General features: G+C 36.8%; 1 protein-coding gene across 2 annotated transcripts in view; it reads right to left on the minus strand.

The window, feature by feature from the left end:
* The window catches only part of TMEM64 (transmembrane protein 64), a 45,049-nt gene that overhangs the window by 19,241 nt on the left and 5,888 nt on the right, over positions 1-19,920 (minus strand). Inside the window, exons 2-3 of one of the 2 annotated variants that reach the window (XM_077167168.1) lie at positions 8,840-8,995; positions 7,286-7,457 (exon numbers count right to left, since the gene is read on the minus strand). In XM_077167168.1, the coding sequence (XP_077023283.1) occupies positions 7,286-7,457; positions 8,840-8,995 (328 nt within the window). Of the gene's footprint in view, positions 1-5,160; positions 7,458-8,839; positions 8,996-19,920 lie in introns of those variants that run through there. The other variant, XM_077167169.1, reaches the window with a different exon arrangement.

Genomic DNA, 19,920 nt, shown 5'->3' on the forward strand with positions numbered 1-19,920 from the left:
TGACCAACTCTAGGTAATATGCCAAATACACACTCAAATGTTGAAACTGCTTCTCGGTTCCTGAGAAAAAGTCAAGTTCAGGTAATAATAACTAATATTTATTGAGTACTTAATACTGGCCAGGTATTACTCTCAGCACTTTACCTCTATTAACCTCTTTAATTCTCGCAATTACCTCACAAGACAGGCTATTATCACCCCTATTTTAGCAGTGAGGAAACTGAAACACAGAAGTACTTTGTCTGAGATAATACATCTAGTAAAGGATGTTCGGGGATTTGAACACAGACAGCTGGCCTCGAGAGAGGTTCCTCTTCCATGCTCCACTGCGTTGCCTCAGCTACTGTAGCTGAATGGCAATCAGGGTATTTTGATAAGAGGCTGACTCCTCCCATGTCAATGACAGGAATGCATTTTACTTTGTGTGTTTTTCAATTTTAGTGCCATTTTGTCCTCCTCTACTCCCCCTTTCTCATTCCACTTTCATCAACCCTCCCTACCCCACCCCACCCCACCCAACTCACCCTACCACTAAGATAATCCACTAGTTAAACTAGTATGGGTCTCTGTCCATATTTTTCTTACTCATTTAATCCTATATGTGAGATACACATGTTCACACGCACTCAAACCCGCATATACAAATGCATACACAAGGGAGATGAGATGTTTTCTCAAAAATGGAATATTTTATACACTTTTATACATCTTGTTTCTTTCACAAAACAGAACTTCCTGAAAATCCCTCTAACTCACTGGTATACATCCAAATTTACCCTTTCTAATGGCTACGTGATCTTCCATGGTGTGGATCTATCCTAATTTGTTCAGCCACTGCCCTGTGAACCGTGTTCACTTTGTTTCCGGTTGTTTGACACTAAGAACAATGCTGCAATTCATATAAGGCATCAGAATTGCCCGCGGTGGAATGTGAAGCAGGCAGGCTGAGATTTGCTTGGAGAAAACTTGCAGGAAGCTTCTCTGTATCTGTCCTTCCTATATTTACTCATCCCCAGGCAGCAAACTCAGCCATTACGCTCCTTCTAAGACTCTGGGGCGTCAGGGAGAATGGACATATTTGGTGGTGCTGATATCAAACTTCCCTTCAGAAACCCACAGATTGAAAAGATAAAGTCTCACCCCCAAATTTGCTGCTCTGGAGTATTCTCCCCCTTCCCCTTCCCCACCCCCTCCACCAAATGACAACACCTGCCAGTTCAGGTAGGAGCAAACGCAGCCCTTGTTTTCTCTGTCATAGCCCCCCTGGAAGACAAGTCCTCATGTGCATGGGCAGTGTGTACATGCCACAGGCCACCTGGAGGCAAGGGAAGACTCTCAGGTTCAATGTTCCCAGAATCTGTTTCAAGGTCAGCAAGTACAGTAATTTAATGTACGGCTACTAAACCTACCTAGAACGGTTGTAACAAGCAGAGCTTATTCTACTATATAAAGTAGAGATGTGATGACACCAAAGTTAATTAGCCTTAAAATCAGAGAAATGAAGTGAATAAGCTTAGTAGAAGACTACTCAGTTCCGTGCCCTTCCTGCCAAGGTCAACTTAAGACACGGAATTGTAAGAGGTAATCAATATTACACAGGCTAGACATCAAAACATTTCTACTGAAAATGGCTCTATAACCAACAAAGACAGGGTCTTTGGTTCGACTACTGTCAGTTTCTAAAGTTCCTTACAGTGGTTGTGAAGTCTATCCATCCTAGGACAGATACAGTTACATAAAATCCCGGGTAGTTCAATAGTAGAATTCTCGGTCTCTATGCAGTGATTCCTGGCCCGTGCACTTCCCAAACAAATAAGCAAACAAACAAAAAACCAAGCAAACAAAAATTCAACAAATGGTACTGCAATAACAAGATACTCATGTGGAAAAAGAATGAAATGTGATCCCTGCTGTGCTGGTTTGAAAGGAAGTATGCCCCTAAGAAAAGCCATGTTTTAATATAAATCCCATTTCATAAAGGTAGAATAATCCCTATTCAATACTGTATGTTTGAAACTGTAATGAGATCATCTCCCCGATAATGTGATTTAGTCAAGAGTGGTTGTTAAATTGGATTAGGGGATGACATGTCTCTACCCATTTGAGTGGGTCTTGATTGGTTTATTGGAGTCCTATAAAAGAGGAAATATTTTAGAGAATGAGATTCAGAGAGAGCAGAACAATATAGCCATGAGATGCAGAGTCCACGAGCCAGCAACCTTTGGAGATGAAGAAGGAAAATGCCTCCCACGGAGCTTCATGAAACCAGAAGCCAGGAGAGAAAACTAGCAGATGATGCCGTATTCGCCTTGTGCCCTTCCAGCCGACAGAGAAGCCCTGTGTTCACCATGTGCCTTCTCACTTGAGAGAGAAACCCTGAAATTTATCAGCCTTCTTGAACCAAGGTATCTTTCCCTGGATGGCTTTGATTGGACATTTCTGTAGACTTGTTGTAATTGGGACATTTTCTCAGCCTTAGAACTGTAAACTAGCAACTCATTAAATTCCCCTTTTTAAAAGCCATTCCGTTTCTGGTATATTGCATTCCAGCAGCTAGCAAACTAGAACACCTGCCATACAGTATACAAAAAAATAATAATAACACTCTGATTTGAATTGTATACCTACTAGAAGAGTTTTACAATTTTTAAATTATTGCTTCAGTACATGTTCTACTCACTTTTTCTATTTAGTTTCTCTGCATACTTGGTGATAGGAAAGTCTTTCATCCAGCAAGCTACCCATAGAAGACTAAGTGACCTTGAAGATAGTAATATCAGTTAGTAATTATTCAGTACTCAACTTGGTTGAAATTTGGCAGAAGGGTTAAATGTAAGTTTTCCATATAACACATACACTGTTTGATACCCATGCATATAATGCTGTCCCTAAAAATGCCCAATCGTATTTAACCCATTCTAATACAGCCTGCTATTAACATCATTCCCCCCATGCTGAGTGTTGTTGAGCCCCCTCAGCTGAGGAGTGCAGTTGTGGGTCACAAGGCAGAGCACACTGTCAACCTGTGCATGCAGGAGAGCTCGGCTGCACTAAGCCCTAGGCTGAAAGCCGCTGCAATGCGTGGTTGCTCTCCTGGGCCCTCTCTAGTTTAGGTTCTAGCAAACAGTTTTGACCCACAACGGCTAACAAAAGATGTACAAGTAACAGTATTGGATCCGCTACAAATAAACCAGGACAAGTACTGAGGTGCAAGTTTAATGGTGGCTGGAACATGCCCTCAAGGACACAATCATGAAAACAGGGCCGAGGACAAAGGGCAAAAATCTCTTGACATTATGAAAGGCATCAGAACCGTTACTGCAGTCTGGGACAAAATGACAGTAACTTTCTGGAAGGTAGCATTTCATAATTTAGGGATACTGGGGGAAAAAAAGCAGAATGAGTGCCATTTGAACATCAGAACCATTTCTCCATCAGGTCTTTGCTATAACCATAAGCACCCAGGTAGGACTGATTATCAGCATTCCCATTTCTAGCAGCACATCCTCCCTCCCTCTGAACTACCCACCCCCCTTCCTTGGAACATGCCCATATAGCCATTCAACTATAGAGGAAAAGAGAAGAAAAAAGGAAAATAAAGTAATACCTTTTATTTTCTCAGATGCACAAGTGATCTGGGATACTAATTATCGAGAGACTTTACCAAATCGCCTTTAGAATGATGTATTTCAAATCCTTAGCCACCTTAGAAAACAGTTTGTAGTGACCCCTTTGTGATCAGAAGTACCATAATTTAATTTCGGAATCAGTTAACAATTTATGTTTACTATGTGAGATTATTGGAACTACTGATTTTTTAAATACGCCATGGGATAGGTGATTCCTCCCCTTCTTTAACAGCTTTTCAGAGTAAAGTAATGACCTAAAGAAACATATCCTGGGTGGGCCACGGTGGCTCAGCAGGCAAGAATGCTTGCCAGCCATGCCAGAGGACCCGGGTTCGATTCCCAGTGCCTGCCCATGTGAAAAAAAAAAAAAAAAGAAAGAAACTTATATCCTAAATAATATAGTAGAAAACAGCAGTGTTCAATATGAAATCCAGGTGGTGTCATGCTGACCATCTTTCTAGTAGAATGGGTTGCCTCTGGTTGAAACAAAACTCCACCACCTACGTCATCACCCTGTTGGTCCCGCTGTTCCTGAGGACCACACAAACCTCTATTCTTTACTGCAGGCGTTGCTTGGTAACAAATGCCAAGGATGTACTTTGCATTAAGGCTTGCAACCTGCATTCCAAAGATAGCTCCATGGCTGACAAATCATCAGCATACGTAAGCTACAGCACCTTTCCTAATAGTCCAAATCAGCATTGCACAATAAACCCAGAAATGCTGGGCATATGCTTGTAGCTACACTTAGTTCAGTCACAGCAAGAGCTAATGAGACTATTGAACTCACTTCACAAAGACGAAGATGCTTTATAGTCATATGCTTGACCTATCAGAGGAAGGCCATCTTAGGTTTACAGTTGGTTACTAATGCATCAGAGGAGAGAATGGCTGCCTCCAAGCAAACTGATAGTTACTTACTTCTAAACCTAAACTCAAAATATACATTCTAACGATGATGATTTGGTTATATTAGTTTCACAAATCAAAGTGTACAGGTATCAAGTTATTTCACAAATCAGATGATAAAACGAAAGCACTTGGCAATCACATACATATTTTTAGAAGATGTGCTATAATTTACATGACAAAATTTGGCAAAGAGTAACAAAATTATTAATAATAAACCAGAAACTGTGGAAAACTTAGGGAAAGGCTGAAGATATCTGGAGGTTAGGTGTATTGTATGCTATTTAAAATGCATAAAGCAACCTTATACTGAACTCAACTATATGATAATTCCAGAACATTTGATATTATCAATATAAACTATAAGGATGGAGGCAGTACTTGCCAACATAGGAGGACTGTAGAAATCTGTGGCTGTCATAATACATGATGCAGGGCTAAGGATGGAGTGATTAAGGTATGGCAATGCTTTGTACAATTTATAGTGAGCACAACTTAAGCCCAGCACCCAAACTGAGCTATCAAACAATGCAACTATAATGGATTGTTGTTTACTTGGAGGCTGCAAATGTTGAAGAAAAGGAAAATTGCAGTTATAGATTATTTTAGAAATAGTCAATCCATACTATTTTTTCTTTAAGAAAAAACGGATGATTTTATTATATAAAATTATGATTGGCAGAATACAGAAAAATTATTTCTCTTTGACTTTTACATATTTATTACAAGTACCAAGCGAAATGTAACATTTGGAAGAACTCATTACAAATTCCAAAAAGTATTCATTTGAGGAAATTATTCAAGTCACAAAATGCTATGTAAATAAATGCACTTCAAAATACAAGAAGTGTAAAACAAATATGAAAACAAGCAATCTTAATGATTCCTTTAACAAAAACTAACCAAAACAAAAAGCTCACAAAAAAATGTCAAGTTAGACAGAAAAGAATCTATCAAATGTATTATTCATTGGGATTATTAAACTAAAATCATTTTTTAAAAACCCAAGTAATTCACATTAAAAAAATAATAAGAACATTCCAATACTATATTGTGTTTTCAAGGCCAACTTATATGCTGTAGACTCAGGTGCCTCTCAAAGGCTTTACACTGAGGTCTCCTTGCTATGAGTGTATAAACAAACTTCACTGTTAACTCAAAGGTGGGGAAACTCAGGTATTATGAAGGAAAAGAAAACAATTATACTTGGAATAATGTAAAGAAATTAAGCATTAAAATGATCAAATATATTTCCAGTATAAGACTAGAATAATCTGCTTCCAAAGAACTCTTGTATTTTGGTAAATTATGGCAAAACTTTTACTCTAATGAAAAGGCAAATGGAACGAGGTCTCTGATAAATTGGAATCTTTATAGCAAAAAAAAAGGTACCTATCAGAAAATTTGAATTATGCATTTATATCTATAGCTTCATCTGTAGAAAAAATGAATAAGTTCACAATTAAATTATTTTAAGAATATATGGTAATAAATGAATACATTTCCATATGAATCATATGCCAAATTATTGTTTTCTATGCTTGTAAGGACTATTAATAAATACACTCAATTCATGCTACAAGAGAAAGGACAGAGACAGAAACACTTAATTTCACATTTCAGAATTCCTGAGTCTTATCAGAGAAAAACAAATACTGAAAAACAAACAAAATAAACTTACTCTAGAATAAGGGCAACACTACAAATTAGGGCATTAATTTAATGTATTTATAGTTTTAAAGCTAAGGACTATGGAGGCATATATATAGGTACTTCAATGGAATTATAAGCATGCTTTTAAAGCTTGGTTTTGATAAAAGGCGTTTTGATCAAACAAGGCCACCTGAGTGACGTCTTCAGTGATGGTAAGCCCATCAATTTAAAGGAACAGCATCTTTATTTTAAAGCCTAATTATGGATATAAAAAGAAAAAAGTCTATTTTCATAAAATGTCCTCGTAAGATTGCAATGGGACAGCCCTTTGATGAAAGATCGAAGGCGGAGGGTAGAGCCGACACAATGGAATCAGAACATGAGTTCTAATTTGAGCCACCACCCACTAAATAATTTCCCCTTGCTTTGCATATTACACAGTGAAAATAAAAAGTTTTCTTAAGAGCACTTCAGTCCCACAACGTAGGATTTAAGCTAGTGTGAGTATGTGTAAATGGCCCTGCAACATTGTGATGACTTGCAAAAATACATTCAACCAAAAGGTAATATCTGTTTTCTAACTGTAAAGGAAAAGGGAAGCAAAGTGGTCCCACTTAAAGCAATGACAAAGAGAACAAAATACATTATCTTTTCTGGAAAGCCTACCAAAGCAAAGAACATCCAATAATACTATACACTTAGAGTTGCATACTCTTACTCATCTTTACCAGGAGGAAAGATGCAGTCAGCTATTCACAGGCTTTATAAATAAAGACACTAAGCAGAAAAATATTTGGGATATTTCTCTATTCGTAAGTACTCAGAATTAAAACAATTAAAAAAACACTAAAGTGCAGACCTATAGACCACTACAGGCATGATAACTGATAAAGAGGTGCAGCCAAAATTGCATCTACATTTACATTTACATATCCAGAAAACGATTCTCCCTTTAAAAAATTGTGCAATTTAAAAACTTGTCAGTTTTGTTTGTGCCATAATACAATTAGAACCTATCTCTGCCCACTGGTGAAGTAATTATTAGGCTCCAGACAATCATACATTTCATTAGAATCATACAATATTGATTCCACCTCCAGAAAATGTTAAGGTCCTCTTGTTGTAGAATGAAGAGCCACTGGGAATTGGTTGATTGCCTTTAACCAGAGAGGTTTTCAGTTCCATTTCGCAAGCTACAATAGCTGCATTCAATTCCACTTGAGCTCGATGAACTACATAAAACATGAGGCCTATACTTATAATAATCTGTGAATAAAATAAAACATTATCAATATTTTATAAAGAAAAAAGGAAGAAATAAATCTAATATTTGGCTTAGAAATGTTTTGAACAGGGTGCTTCTCAAATACCCTCAGATAACAAAGTTAATATGTGTTTAAATAATTTACACATAGTTAACGTTTATTTTTTTTTCCCCTTGGCTATTCCTCCTGGGGATGGAGGGCCAGAATTTATAGGTAATCATTATATGGTCATCTGGTGAATACAAGGCAGATGGACAAATATCCCTTTTTAGTCTATATATGTTATGCTTGCTTACAGTTTTAAATTAAAGCCAAGGACAAGTCAAACTTGTTTCTTGTTACCAAAAAGATTCCTTCAAGAAATAAGAAATGTCTGCAATAGAGGTAACAGCTGGCTAAACTCTATTAGTGTGATTTTCTTGCACAGATATATATTTGCACAGGCATTTCTAAACCCACTTAGAGAGAAGTACCACCACTTGTAAAGGAATTACCTGGTACAGCCGAAACTGAAAATACTGAGATCCAGTTAAAATGAAATGTCAACAAATTCCAAAAGAAATTAACAAGTGATTATAAATATGAAATTGTCCATACTTAAGAAAGACAATAACAAAGGAAAACATGACCATGAGAAAAAAAATGCCAATCAAAGGGATACTAGAAAAATCACCAAACTGAAATTAGATTCTAGGCTTGGTTTAGCTATTCAATAGTGATGTGATTTCAAGAAAATCACTGAAGCCACCATTTGGGCTCAGTTTCCCATCGTCTAGCAGGAAGTGGTTCCTTTATACTTCAACATTCGACATCCAATTCATTAGAATGTCTAAGTATTCCACATCTTCTAAATGATTCTCTACTATAACATTCAGCTACAAGTCTGTTCTTTAAGAAGAGTATGTGGCAAATACTCTCATGACAACAAGGTTATACCGAGTATTGTTTAGTGTCCCAGCTAGTTTATGCAGCCTGCTCTAACCATAAGTAACCCTAAAATTTAACACCATTCCAATCAAACCTACTCACAACTGTAACATTTCTATGGGAAAAGTTCTCTAAATCCAAGTGTTGCCAGTAGGGGAAAAGAGTCTACTAGGGGTGGACAAAACGGGGAGAGGGAAGGAAGGTGGTACTCATGCTACTGGGTACACTTAGGTGAGTACCCGTCATTCAAAAAAGTACTACATATATTAAGTATTTTAACACTGGATCTTTGTATTCATTATTTATTTTGTAATATGTCAGCTTTCTTAAAAGAAACAAGTTATGCTTACTGAAAACCCTCAGTTATCCTTTTATACTTATCCATGGATAGTGGTACCACTTAGATGATGAAAATTCCAATACTTATAAAAAAATTAATAACAACTTTAAACTCACCTGTAAACAAAAAACAAAATATCCACTAACGCTCTGTTCTGCAATGACATCTTCCATTGTCCGCAAGGTGGTACCCAAGTAAGAATTCAGAAGCTGGGTAGGAAGCAGTCCAACCGAAGATGCCATCAGATAGTTGGGTAATGAGAGATCAGTAATCTAGAAGAGTAAAGAGAATGATTCATACCAAACAAAATTCAATTTAACATAAAACTGTGTGTCTAAGACTTGCCACTGTTTTTCCTTTGGGAGTAGAGGGAGTTGAAATATTTAACAAAACACTGCAATTAAAAAAAATGATTATAAAAGGAACACATGCCCATTCTAGGAGAGATTCAGAATAAAATAAAAGCTTAAAGAAAAATACAACTGGGCGGGCCACGGTGGCTCAGCAGGCAAGAATGCTTGCCTGCCATGCCAGAGGACCTGGGTTCGGTTCCCAGTGCCTGCCCATGTTAAAAAATAAAATAAAATAAAATAATTTCTAAAAAAAAAAAAAGAAAAATACAACTATGTTTTTTTCTTACATATAAATAAGACATGCACACACAAACACTGCAAAAAGTAGTATAAGTTTTCCTCATGTCATTTAAAAATATTCTTCATAATATATAAATGGCAGTGTGGTCACTGGGCTTTGAAATCAGGATGACATTGAGGTACTGAGAGCTCAAAGATCCTCAGCAAGCTACTCTGTCTCAGAGCATTAGTTTTTTCCATCTGTAAAATGAGGTTAACAACCATTACCTTACCTCACAGGGTTGTTATAATGATCCAAAATTGTTGTAAAGTATACAGCACATGCCTAAGCACATGACAATCACTCCAAAACAGTAAAAATCATTATAGCACAATTTAACCACTCATCTGCTGGGGAACATTAAAATTGCTTCCTTATTTATTTGAGTATCTGTAACTACGTACATATATTTTTCACTTTTGTTAAAAAAAAAACACCACACAGTGTGTTGAAAACCTCTGTATACTAACCTGTGATAAGCAGCATTCAAAACATTCCCAGCGCCCCCATTTCCTGGTATTCAAGCCCTTGTTAATTCCCTCCAGTTGAATGTGGGATGGACCTATACTTCTTGAAAACTGAACACAACAAAAGTGACTTGAAAAATTAGATTACAAAAAGACCGGGACTTACATTTCTCTTTCAAGCAAGCTAGATGCCACGTTGTAAATGGACCTCTATGGAGAGGTCACTGTGGCTAGGAACTGACAATTCAGCCAACAGCTAGCAAAGACCTTAGGCCTGTCAACAGCCCCGTAAGCGAGCTTGGAAGGGGACTGATTCTCCCCAGGTGAGCCTTAAGATGACTTTAACCCTGGCCAACACTTTGATTGCAACCCCTCAGAGTCACTTAGAGGCATGCAGCTAAATTGTGCTGGGATTACGGACCACAGAACTGTGAGATAATAAATATCTATCATTCTAAGCTGCCAAGTTTTCGGAATGAACTGTTGCATAGTACTAGACAATTTATAAAATATGCATTTCTATTGTTAGGATAGGTTACTAGGAGTGGAATAAGTAGATTAAACAGTGAAAACTGTTACTTCTCCAAAAAGGTTCATACTGATTTGTATGCTTGTGCTGGTTGAAAACGTTTATGTACTCTAGAAACACGATGCTTTAATCCTAATCAACCTTGTGGGAGCAACAGTTTCTTCTAATCCCTATCCAGTACTATATGCTGGAAACCTTAATTAGCTTATCTCCATGGAGATGTGACTCAATCAAGTATGGGTATTAAACTTGATTAGGTGGAGATGTGTCTTGATTGGTTTTACTGGAATCCTTTAAAACAAGCACTTTGGGAAAAGCTAGAGAACAACAAGAGAGAAAGCCATGAGATTCTGAGAGAGCAGAGAATGCTGTAGAACCACGAAGCAGAGATTCCACCAGCTAGCGACTTCTGGAGATGAAGAAGGAAAATGCTTCCCAGGGAGCTTCATGAAACAAGAAGCCAGAAGAAAATGCTAGCAGACTTCACCATATGCATTTCCAGCTGAGAGAGAAACCCTGAACATCCTGTCATGGGCCTTTTTGAACCTAGGTATCATTTCCTGGATGCCTTAGATTGGACATTTCTATAGACTTGTCTTAATTGGGACATTTTCTCTGCCTTAGAACTGTAAACTAGCAACTTATTAAATTCCCCTTTTAAAAAGCCATTCTGTTCCTGGTAGATCACATTCGGGGCACTAGCAAACTAGAATAATACCTGTTGGTATTGTATGAGTATGTCCCCTTTCATCATACTGTCATCAACTTTAACTATAAAGGAGTTTGTTAAGGATAAAAATTACGTTGCATCATTGTTTTAATCTGTATTATTTACTTTATATTGGCACTAGATAGTTTTCTATATATATTTTGCCATGTGTATTTTTTTTATGGCTTTTTGTTCACATTTCCTGCCATACTTTTATTGGAATAAGCATTTTTCTTATTGATTCATAAAAGCTCTTTATATAGTAAGGACAACCTTTTGTCCATTACATATGAGAAATATATTCCCCTAAAGTATCCCTTATCTTTTAAATCTATAATTTGATATGCAAATACTTCAAATTTCTATACAAAGATCAAGCTTTCTTCTGTGATTTTTCCCACTGCTTCTAACATCAGAAAATCTTTATAGATTCAACTATTAGTTAAATATCTATCTGTATTTTCTATAGTTATGTTCTCCCTTTTTAGATTTACCACTTATTCCTTCAGGAATTTATATTAAAAGTGAGGATACAGTCTTATTTCCTTCCTCTCTACACAGCCAATTCTTTTAGTATTATTTACTGAACAATCAATCAGTAACTACTCCATTGACTTGGGAAGTTTATTTCATTTGAATGAAGTTACTGTATTTATAAAAAGATCTATTGGAAGGGGTCTAATACTATCAGTTGATATCTCAAATCCTGTACAGAAACTAATCAGTTAAAATTTCCTGTACTGAAATTATCAGTTAATTTCTGGTAACAAACTTCCCATTCCTATAACCTCTTCCCATTATTTTTCTTTAAAACATTTCCCTAGGGGCGGGCCGCGGTGGCTCAGCGGGCAAAGTGCTTGCCTGCCGTGCCGGAGGACCCCGGTTCGATTCCCGGCCCCAGCCCATGTAAAAAACAAACAAACAAACAAAATATAATAAAACAAGAAAATGTTTAAAAATGTTTCCCTTTCTTCCTCCTTTCCTTCCTTCTCTGTCTTTCCTTCCTTTCCTCCCTCTCTCTTTAAAAAAAAAAAAAAAAAACATTTCCCTAACTTTTCTCCCTACTTATTCTTACAGATAAATTTTAGAATAATTTTGTCACTGAAAAATAAGAAATACAGTACATTTTATATTGGGATTAAGGTAAATTTACAAATCAATCTGGATAGAACTGAAATATTTGAAATATTCAGTATTCTCATACAGAAATATTTTATACTTAATAAATTTTATCTTACATGTCTTACTAAAGTTTAGTAGTTTTACTCACATATATGTCATGCAGTTCTTATTAGTCTATTTCTAAGCATTTTATGTTGTTGCTACTACTGCTATTAATTTTGAGAACCTTCTGTATCCCTCATCTGGCTATTACTGGTTTATAAAAAAGCTATTGCTCATTTAACAAAACTTTTTTTTTTTTTACTAATTTTAAGATCTGGTATTTTCATCGTTATAAGTTATTCTGTATTTACAATGTAATCTATAAAGCATATTTTTGATAAAGCTCTAGCCATTTCTATAGATGATTAACTGGAGCTGTACCAGTCCTAGTTTTAAGAAGCATACCACAGCAACTGGTTGTTAACAACTGACCTCAACAACTACTGCTCCATGCAAAGTTGCCCCATGTTCTAGTTTGCTAGCTGCCAGAATGCAATATACCAGAAACACAATGGCTTTTAAAAAGGGGAATTTAGTAAGTTGCTGGTTTACAGTTCTAAAGCTGAGAAAATGTCCCAATTAAAACAAGTCTATAGAAATGTCCATATATCTAAGGCATCGAGGGAAAGATATCTTGGTTTAAGAAGGCTTATGAAGTTCAGGGTTTCTCTCTCAAGTAAGAAGGCACACAGCAAACACTGTCAGGGCTTCTCTCTCAGCTGGAAGGGCACATGGCGAACACGACATCATCTGCTAGCTTTCTCTCCTGGCTTCTGGCTTCATGAAGCTCCCCAGGAGGTGTTTTCCTTCTTCATCTCCAAAGTTCGCTGGCTGATGGACTCTGCTTCTCATGGCTTTGTTGTTCTGCTCTGCTCTCTCTGAATCTCCTTCATTCTCCAAAGTGTTTCCTCTTTTATAGGACTCCAGAAACTTATCAAGACCCACCCAAATGGGTGGAGACATGTCATCCGTCACCTAATCCAGCTTAACCACTCTTCATTAAATCACATCCCCAGGAAGATGATCTGATCACAGTTTCAAACATGCAGTATTGAATAGGGATGATTCTGCCTTTATGAAATGGGATTTAGATTAAAACATGGCTTTTCTAGGAAACATACATCCTTTCAAACCAGCACACCCCACCAGCTGCCTGAAAGGGATAGAAAACAAGACATAACCTCTATTGTTGAAGAATCTGCACAGTGATAAGCACACACCAACTACCTTAGGATCAGAGAGAAAGGGAGCTTTGAGGACTGTGTGCAGGCAGGGCATTAAAGCGGGATTACAGTTAGCATAGGAGGAGGGGCCAAGGGGCAACTCTGTGCATAAAAGGGGCATTTAAAATGGACTCTGAAGACAAAATATGTGTTTGGCAGGAAAAGACAGGTGGCATGAGGAAGGCAGGGTGTTCTAGGAAGACAATGAACCAGGACAATGAGGCAGGGAAAGTACAGGATATACTAATGAAGTTGGCATTTTGGTTTGGATTATTTAAAGGGCACATGCAAGGGAGGCCTGCAAAATAAAGACAGGAAAAGTAGCTGGGTGGTATTTGCTAAGGACCATGGTTTAAAAGGGGAATGAATCTGTATTCAGTCAGAAAGTATCGAAGAGTCATTTTTAGTCAAGAAATAATGTGAATGGAGCTAAACTTTAAGAAGTTTCCTTCCTCTGACAGGTTAGAGCACTTACTGCAGGGAAAAGAGATTTCTTTAGAACAGACATGTCAAATGTATAAAATGAGTTGATAAATATGACAAAACTTAATCTTAGAAAATTATTATATTGCAGTTCACAAAATATTATGTCACAGAAATCATTTTTAAAATAAGTATTTTAGCTAAGTTCCAAAACTGCAGAATGCAAAGCTTTAGTCTAGAGCTCTTAAAAGTAATAAAGTTTCTCTGAGCAGACCACATAATTGACATTCAGAGATGACATCAATAATACCAAATGGCTATTTTAAGAGGTCACAAATCTGAAACAACTCTGCCACTTAACTCCTTAGCAAGACTCTAGTCCAAAAAATAAACAGAAGTTTATGAAACCCTTCATGACCAAACCTAAACCTAGGGAAAAAGCAAGTGTTATTATTTATACATATTTCTGTTCTGAAAAGCTATATATATTTAGGGTACACAGACGGTTCAGTGGTAGAATGCTCGCCCTCCACGAGGGAGACCCAGGTTTGATTCCTGGACCATGCATCACAAAAAAAACAAAAAACAACAACAAAAAATATATATCTAAAGAAAGCAAAAACCTAATTTATATTAATCATTGCAAAGTTTTGCTGGCATGGTGAATAATTTAACCAATGAATCAATAATATAACAGTTTTTGAACTATTAGTAATCTCATTAAAGATAAACAAATGTTCTAAAACGTTTTTTTTCCATAACCTAAGATCCCACTCAGAACTCCCATCTAGTTGTTTTCTGACAAACATAATTCAGAATACTTATTCCCACTAAGACACCAATCCATCTTTAGTAAACCCTTAGCCACCAAATTTTTAAAAATCTTCCTCCTTGTTCTACTTTCCAGAAAGACAGTAACTCTGAGCTTAGAATATTCCCACTGGAATTCCTATCTATAGTGCCCTTGACTCTTGACTCAGGAGTTGTCCTTCTAATCAGACAAATCCCTAGAAATCTCAAGGTAGGACATGGATATAATCCTGATTATTTCCTATGATCAGAAATCTTCCAATGAGTTTCAGGGATGATGACTGCATCCTTCCTGGGCTTTCAAAGCCCTGGAAACACCATAAAAGTATAAACATCCTTATTCCCAGAGATACTACAATTTGCTTGGAGATATAACTCACATATCTAGGTCAGTAGGGGTTAACATAGAACAGTACTTTAACCAAATAGAACCTGAAAACATGGGAGTGTCTAACAGAAAATAAAACAAAAGAAAAAATAAAACAAATTTAATTCTGGGGAGCCAAGAGCTGATTTATCCCGAAGTTGGCATTTGCAGAGCTGGCAACAAGAGAAGCTCTCGCTTTAGTTCTATCGCAGGGCCACTCACTGGACGTGGGGCCTGGTGCCCCTCAGGCACAGCACAAAGCACCAACCCCTCCCAACCTGCCCCCCGCTCCCCCACTTTCTCAGTTTACAGTGTTTACACATAGGCTTTAACCTGCTAATTTAATCCACTAAGAAACTATCATTTTTACACAGATTATCTTGACATTGACATAATGAAGAAAATTAAAGTCATCTATCTGTGTGTACTGGATGAGCTCCTCAACTCTTACCCATAAATCTCTGAATCTAATATTAGTTTTGGCATATTATACCTTCCTATATAGGTGTGCTTCTCAGTTTGTATAATAGGGATATTGTTCATTGACAGTATAATACTTAACAGTTACTATCAAACAGTACATAAATCCTAATTAAAAATATATATTATGGCAAAAAAGTCAAGAATCCCTACAATAATTATTTTAAGAAAGGAAATGTCAAAAAAAAAGTTAAAACAACCACATTTTGATCTTTTTACCTAATTACTGTCTATATATAAGCTATGTGTTCTATTGTCTATATCCCCAAAATACTATCACTATTTCAGAAACAGCTGAGGAGGAAAGAGAAATTATTGTTCTCACTTTCAAAAATACCAAAGTTTGAATACTGGTATAAGAAAACATTAATTGCCCATTCCCCTTCCCACACATTCCCCAACTACCGCTTTACCCCTTTCTGTCTTCTCAATCTCAACCGCCCTAGCTGCAAACTTCAGTGCCAGTCACACAGCTCATGCCCCAAGTCTTGGTGATTCCACCTTCCAACATATCTAAGGCATCTATCCATACTGTCCAGGCCTTGTCTACACCCAGACCTACCTCTCACTCACTACCTATGCTAAATACTGCAGAAATCTTAAAATGCTAACCGAATCCTGCTTAAACTCTTTCTTGCTGTCATCAGAGTGAGGTTCAACTTGCCAAGTACTTCACACTCTCGCCTCGACTGTCTCTTAGCCTCACACTATGTTCCAGACACATCAAAACCCTCAGTTCCTGGAACACTCCTTGTTCTCTTTTCCCTCTGGGTCTCTGTACATTGTACCTTCTGGCAAGGACACTCACTCCCTTCCTCCCACTCTCTCTACTTGGGCAACTCCTCCCAAGTGGTCTTTCACTAGTCAGCCATCAATCCTCTATGAAACCCCCCTGATCCCCCAGGTCTGTGTGAGAACTATTTTCAAGGTCTCCGAGAGACCACTACATGTTCCTGTACCCTTTCACACGAGAGAGCACAATGCCTACTATATATTAGGTGATAAATACATGGTACTTGGATATCAAATGCATCAACATCAAAACTGATTTCTCAAAATTTTACAAATTTGGAAGTTAATAACAGTTGCCAGTTTATATACATGTTGGGATGCAAAAGTTCATTTGTAATTGGTTATACAGAAGTTAAGAACACCTTTTTCCCCATAGAAATAATGTCATAAATGTAAATTAATGATCAGCAAAACTGAAGCCATGATTTAGCAAGAATGCTGTCAGAATTCATTTTTTCTACCACACTGCAAACACCCAGAGGGATCAAGGACGGATACTGCTGTATCTCCAACCTCTGGACAGCAGCAGGCATGAAGGTTATGTAGGCTACATAACAGCTATGTAGAGAATGAATACTGAACGAATATTAAAAGCATCCCCAGTAAGCTCTGAGGTTAACCTGAGATAAATGGTGTTGAAGTTAATATCCTCTGGTTATCAGCAACCCTGAAAGTACTGGGAGGTGAGATCTAAGGATCTCAATCTTCACAGCTGGGGAGGGCTTCTGTGCTCAGAGGAGTCAACCACAGAGACGGTTGGTTCAAGAACTACAACAATGAAGAGGGACAGCAGTGATCTTTGTATATACTGATTTTTTTCATTTGCTCAATACTCTAAATTAGAAAGTGCCTCTAATGGTTCCTAAACGTTTTTTTTTTTTTTTGAGGGGGGGATCACTGATCTGTTTGAGAATGATTAAACCACAAGTATACACATACACACAGAGAATGAATCTTCTCCCCAGGAAAAAAAAATACACATCTTATTACATATAATTTCTGAAGCATGTATTGAAAAGATCTTTTTTATAAAATTATGAGCAACAATAGCTTTATTGTTTTACTCATTCAACAAAAATCTTCAACAAAAATCTATCACACACTTTTCTTATAAAAAGCCCAGCTCCAAGCAGGGATTAAAGATATAAAGAACACCAGAGCTGACTGGGATCACTAAAAATCCTGCTGATGGACATTTTATGACAAAAATACAAATTATATCAAGTAAAAAGAGGTTGCAAAAATAAGTTATAACATTTACTCACAATGCTTCATCAAAAAAATCATATACTAGGGCGGGCCGCGGTGGCTCAGCGGGCAAAGTGCTTGCCTGCTATGCCGGAGGACCTCGGTTCGATTCCCGGCCCCAGCCCATGTAACAAAAACGGAGAAACAGAATACAATAAAACAAGAAAATGTTTAAAAATGTTTCCCTTTCTTCCTTCCTTCCTTCCTTCTATCCTTCCTTCCTTCTCTCTGTCTTTAAAAAAAAAAAAAAAAAAATCATATACTAATAAGTACGAAGACTTGAAAAATAAATACTAAAATATTAATTATTGTTTTCTCCTTTATACTTGCTATACTTTTCAAAGTTTTTACAATGAACTCTTATATTTTGTAAGCAGAAACATATATTGTTAAAAGTAAGTTTTAATAGGCCCTCTATGCCTTCAAAGAAAAATTTTTCTAGGTAGGGATAATTAAGGCATACTATATTATGTATTATGTATATACATATATGTGTATGTATATTATGTACATAACATAACTATATTATGTTACTATGACACACAAAAACCACAGAAGCTCATGAGATAACTAAAAAGGCACAAAAAGGGGAAAAGAGATCCCAGGAAGTAATGGTCAATGTACTCAGGTTTTGGGAGGTCTAACCATGTGAGCTGAGAGGGCATTAAATTCATAGACTTGGTCATCATATCTGACCCTCCAGAGAGACTCCAATCCCGTTCAAAACGCAGACTGTACCTCTGCTTTTTGGCTCTGTCTGAACACCACTATGGACAGCAAATTAGTATACTTCAATAGTAGGAAGAAACAATCATTAGATACACTGGTACCGTGAGAACCCATTGTCTAAATTCAATGTATGGTTTTGTATACAGCACAGAATAAGAACGTAAGAAGACAATGAAACATATAGTTTTTATAAAACATATCATCACTAAAAAGTTAAAAATACAAGGTAATGCTAAACTGTTAAGAACAGTTGCCTTTTCAGAAGCAAACTCTGAGACCTTGCCCAACCTTATCATTTTACAGATGAGAAAATCAAGAGGCCAGAATCATAACTTCACCAAAGTCATATAGGAGCTGAGATAGAACTAGAAGTACCCAGAAAATCCATGGGGCTGAGATTTGAACATATTTGTGGCCTTATAGTGACTAGACAGTTAAAACTTTTTTTTCAATTATAATAAGTTTCAGTTTGATTGTGAACTACTTTACTAAAAGTAATTCATCTTTTTCTTGATAACTCAATGTCAATTTTAGGAAAATTTACTAGAGAATAGTTACATCTTTCACAGACTGGTCTTTAATCATCCTTTGCTGCCACTTTTTACCTGGTTTACACCACTCTGTGCACACTCCAAAACAAAGTATCTTTTTGTTGCTGCTCATGCAAAAAAAGTAACTAAGAGTTTGTTAACATACAATTCTTTAAAGAATTCCACCAAGAACTGAACTAGGGTAATGAGAAAGGTTTTAAATTTTTAAGTTTATTCGTTTCTATTCTGTTTGCATTTTACTCACAGTACCCACATACTGCTTTCACTAAAAAAAAAAAAAAAAAAAAAGTTAAACAAAAAGTTAAATAGGATGTATGCAGAGTCTAAGGGTCTCTTCCTATAGTTGCAGGGACTCACACTCTGGTAGCGATGTTGTAGTGACCGCTGGAGTTGTAAAGCAAAGTTTGGCTTTTTCTGTAAGGGCCAGGCCATCATCTCTGTAGCAACTACTCAACCCTGACATAGCACATAATGAGCAAAGTTATATATTTCCTCACAGCTTTGTGGCAGCTATTATTAAACACATTTTACATCAGAAAGTGCAGCTCAAAAGCTTAAGTAGCTCAAAGTGACAAAGTAAATGCTAGAACGAAGTATGATTTCAAGTCTGTGGGTTATGTTTGTTTGTTTTTTGTTTTTGTTTTTCGTCCTTACATAACTCTGCCTCTCAGTCATGGATACCTACTAAAAGGATTCTTGCGAGGATTAAGGTATAACATAAATGTAAATGTGCTCTGCAAACTGTAAAGTGGCATACAGCATATTACTAAGACAACCTTTCTGGTGTGCTTTATTTTTCTATTTTGTCTTTCAAAAGACTTATGGATGATTGAAACAAAATTCCCCATTGTTTAAGAGAGGGAACCTACCAGAGTCTTCAACTTTTTAAAGTTTTCCTTTGACCAAAGTATAGGAAGAGCATGATTTTTACTACCTTCTGCAGAACAACAGAAAAATCAGATCACTTTGGAAGTTGCAAGCATCAATTTGAATACTGTTACCTCTAACAACCAACTGTCCCATAATATTTTTGGATTAAAGGCTATGTTTCACAGGAGGTAACTTTAAACTT

This window comes from Tamandua tetradactyla, chromosome 6 (assembly GCF_023851605.1).
Source record: "Tamandua tetradactyla isolate mTamTet1 chromosome 6, mTamTet1.pri, whole genome shotgun sequence".
In the NCBI taxonomy this organism is placed as follows: Eukaryota; Metazoa; Chordata; class Mammalia; order Pilosa; family Myrmecophagidae; genus Tamandua; species Tamandua tetradactyla.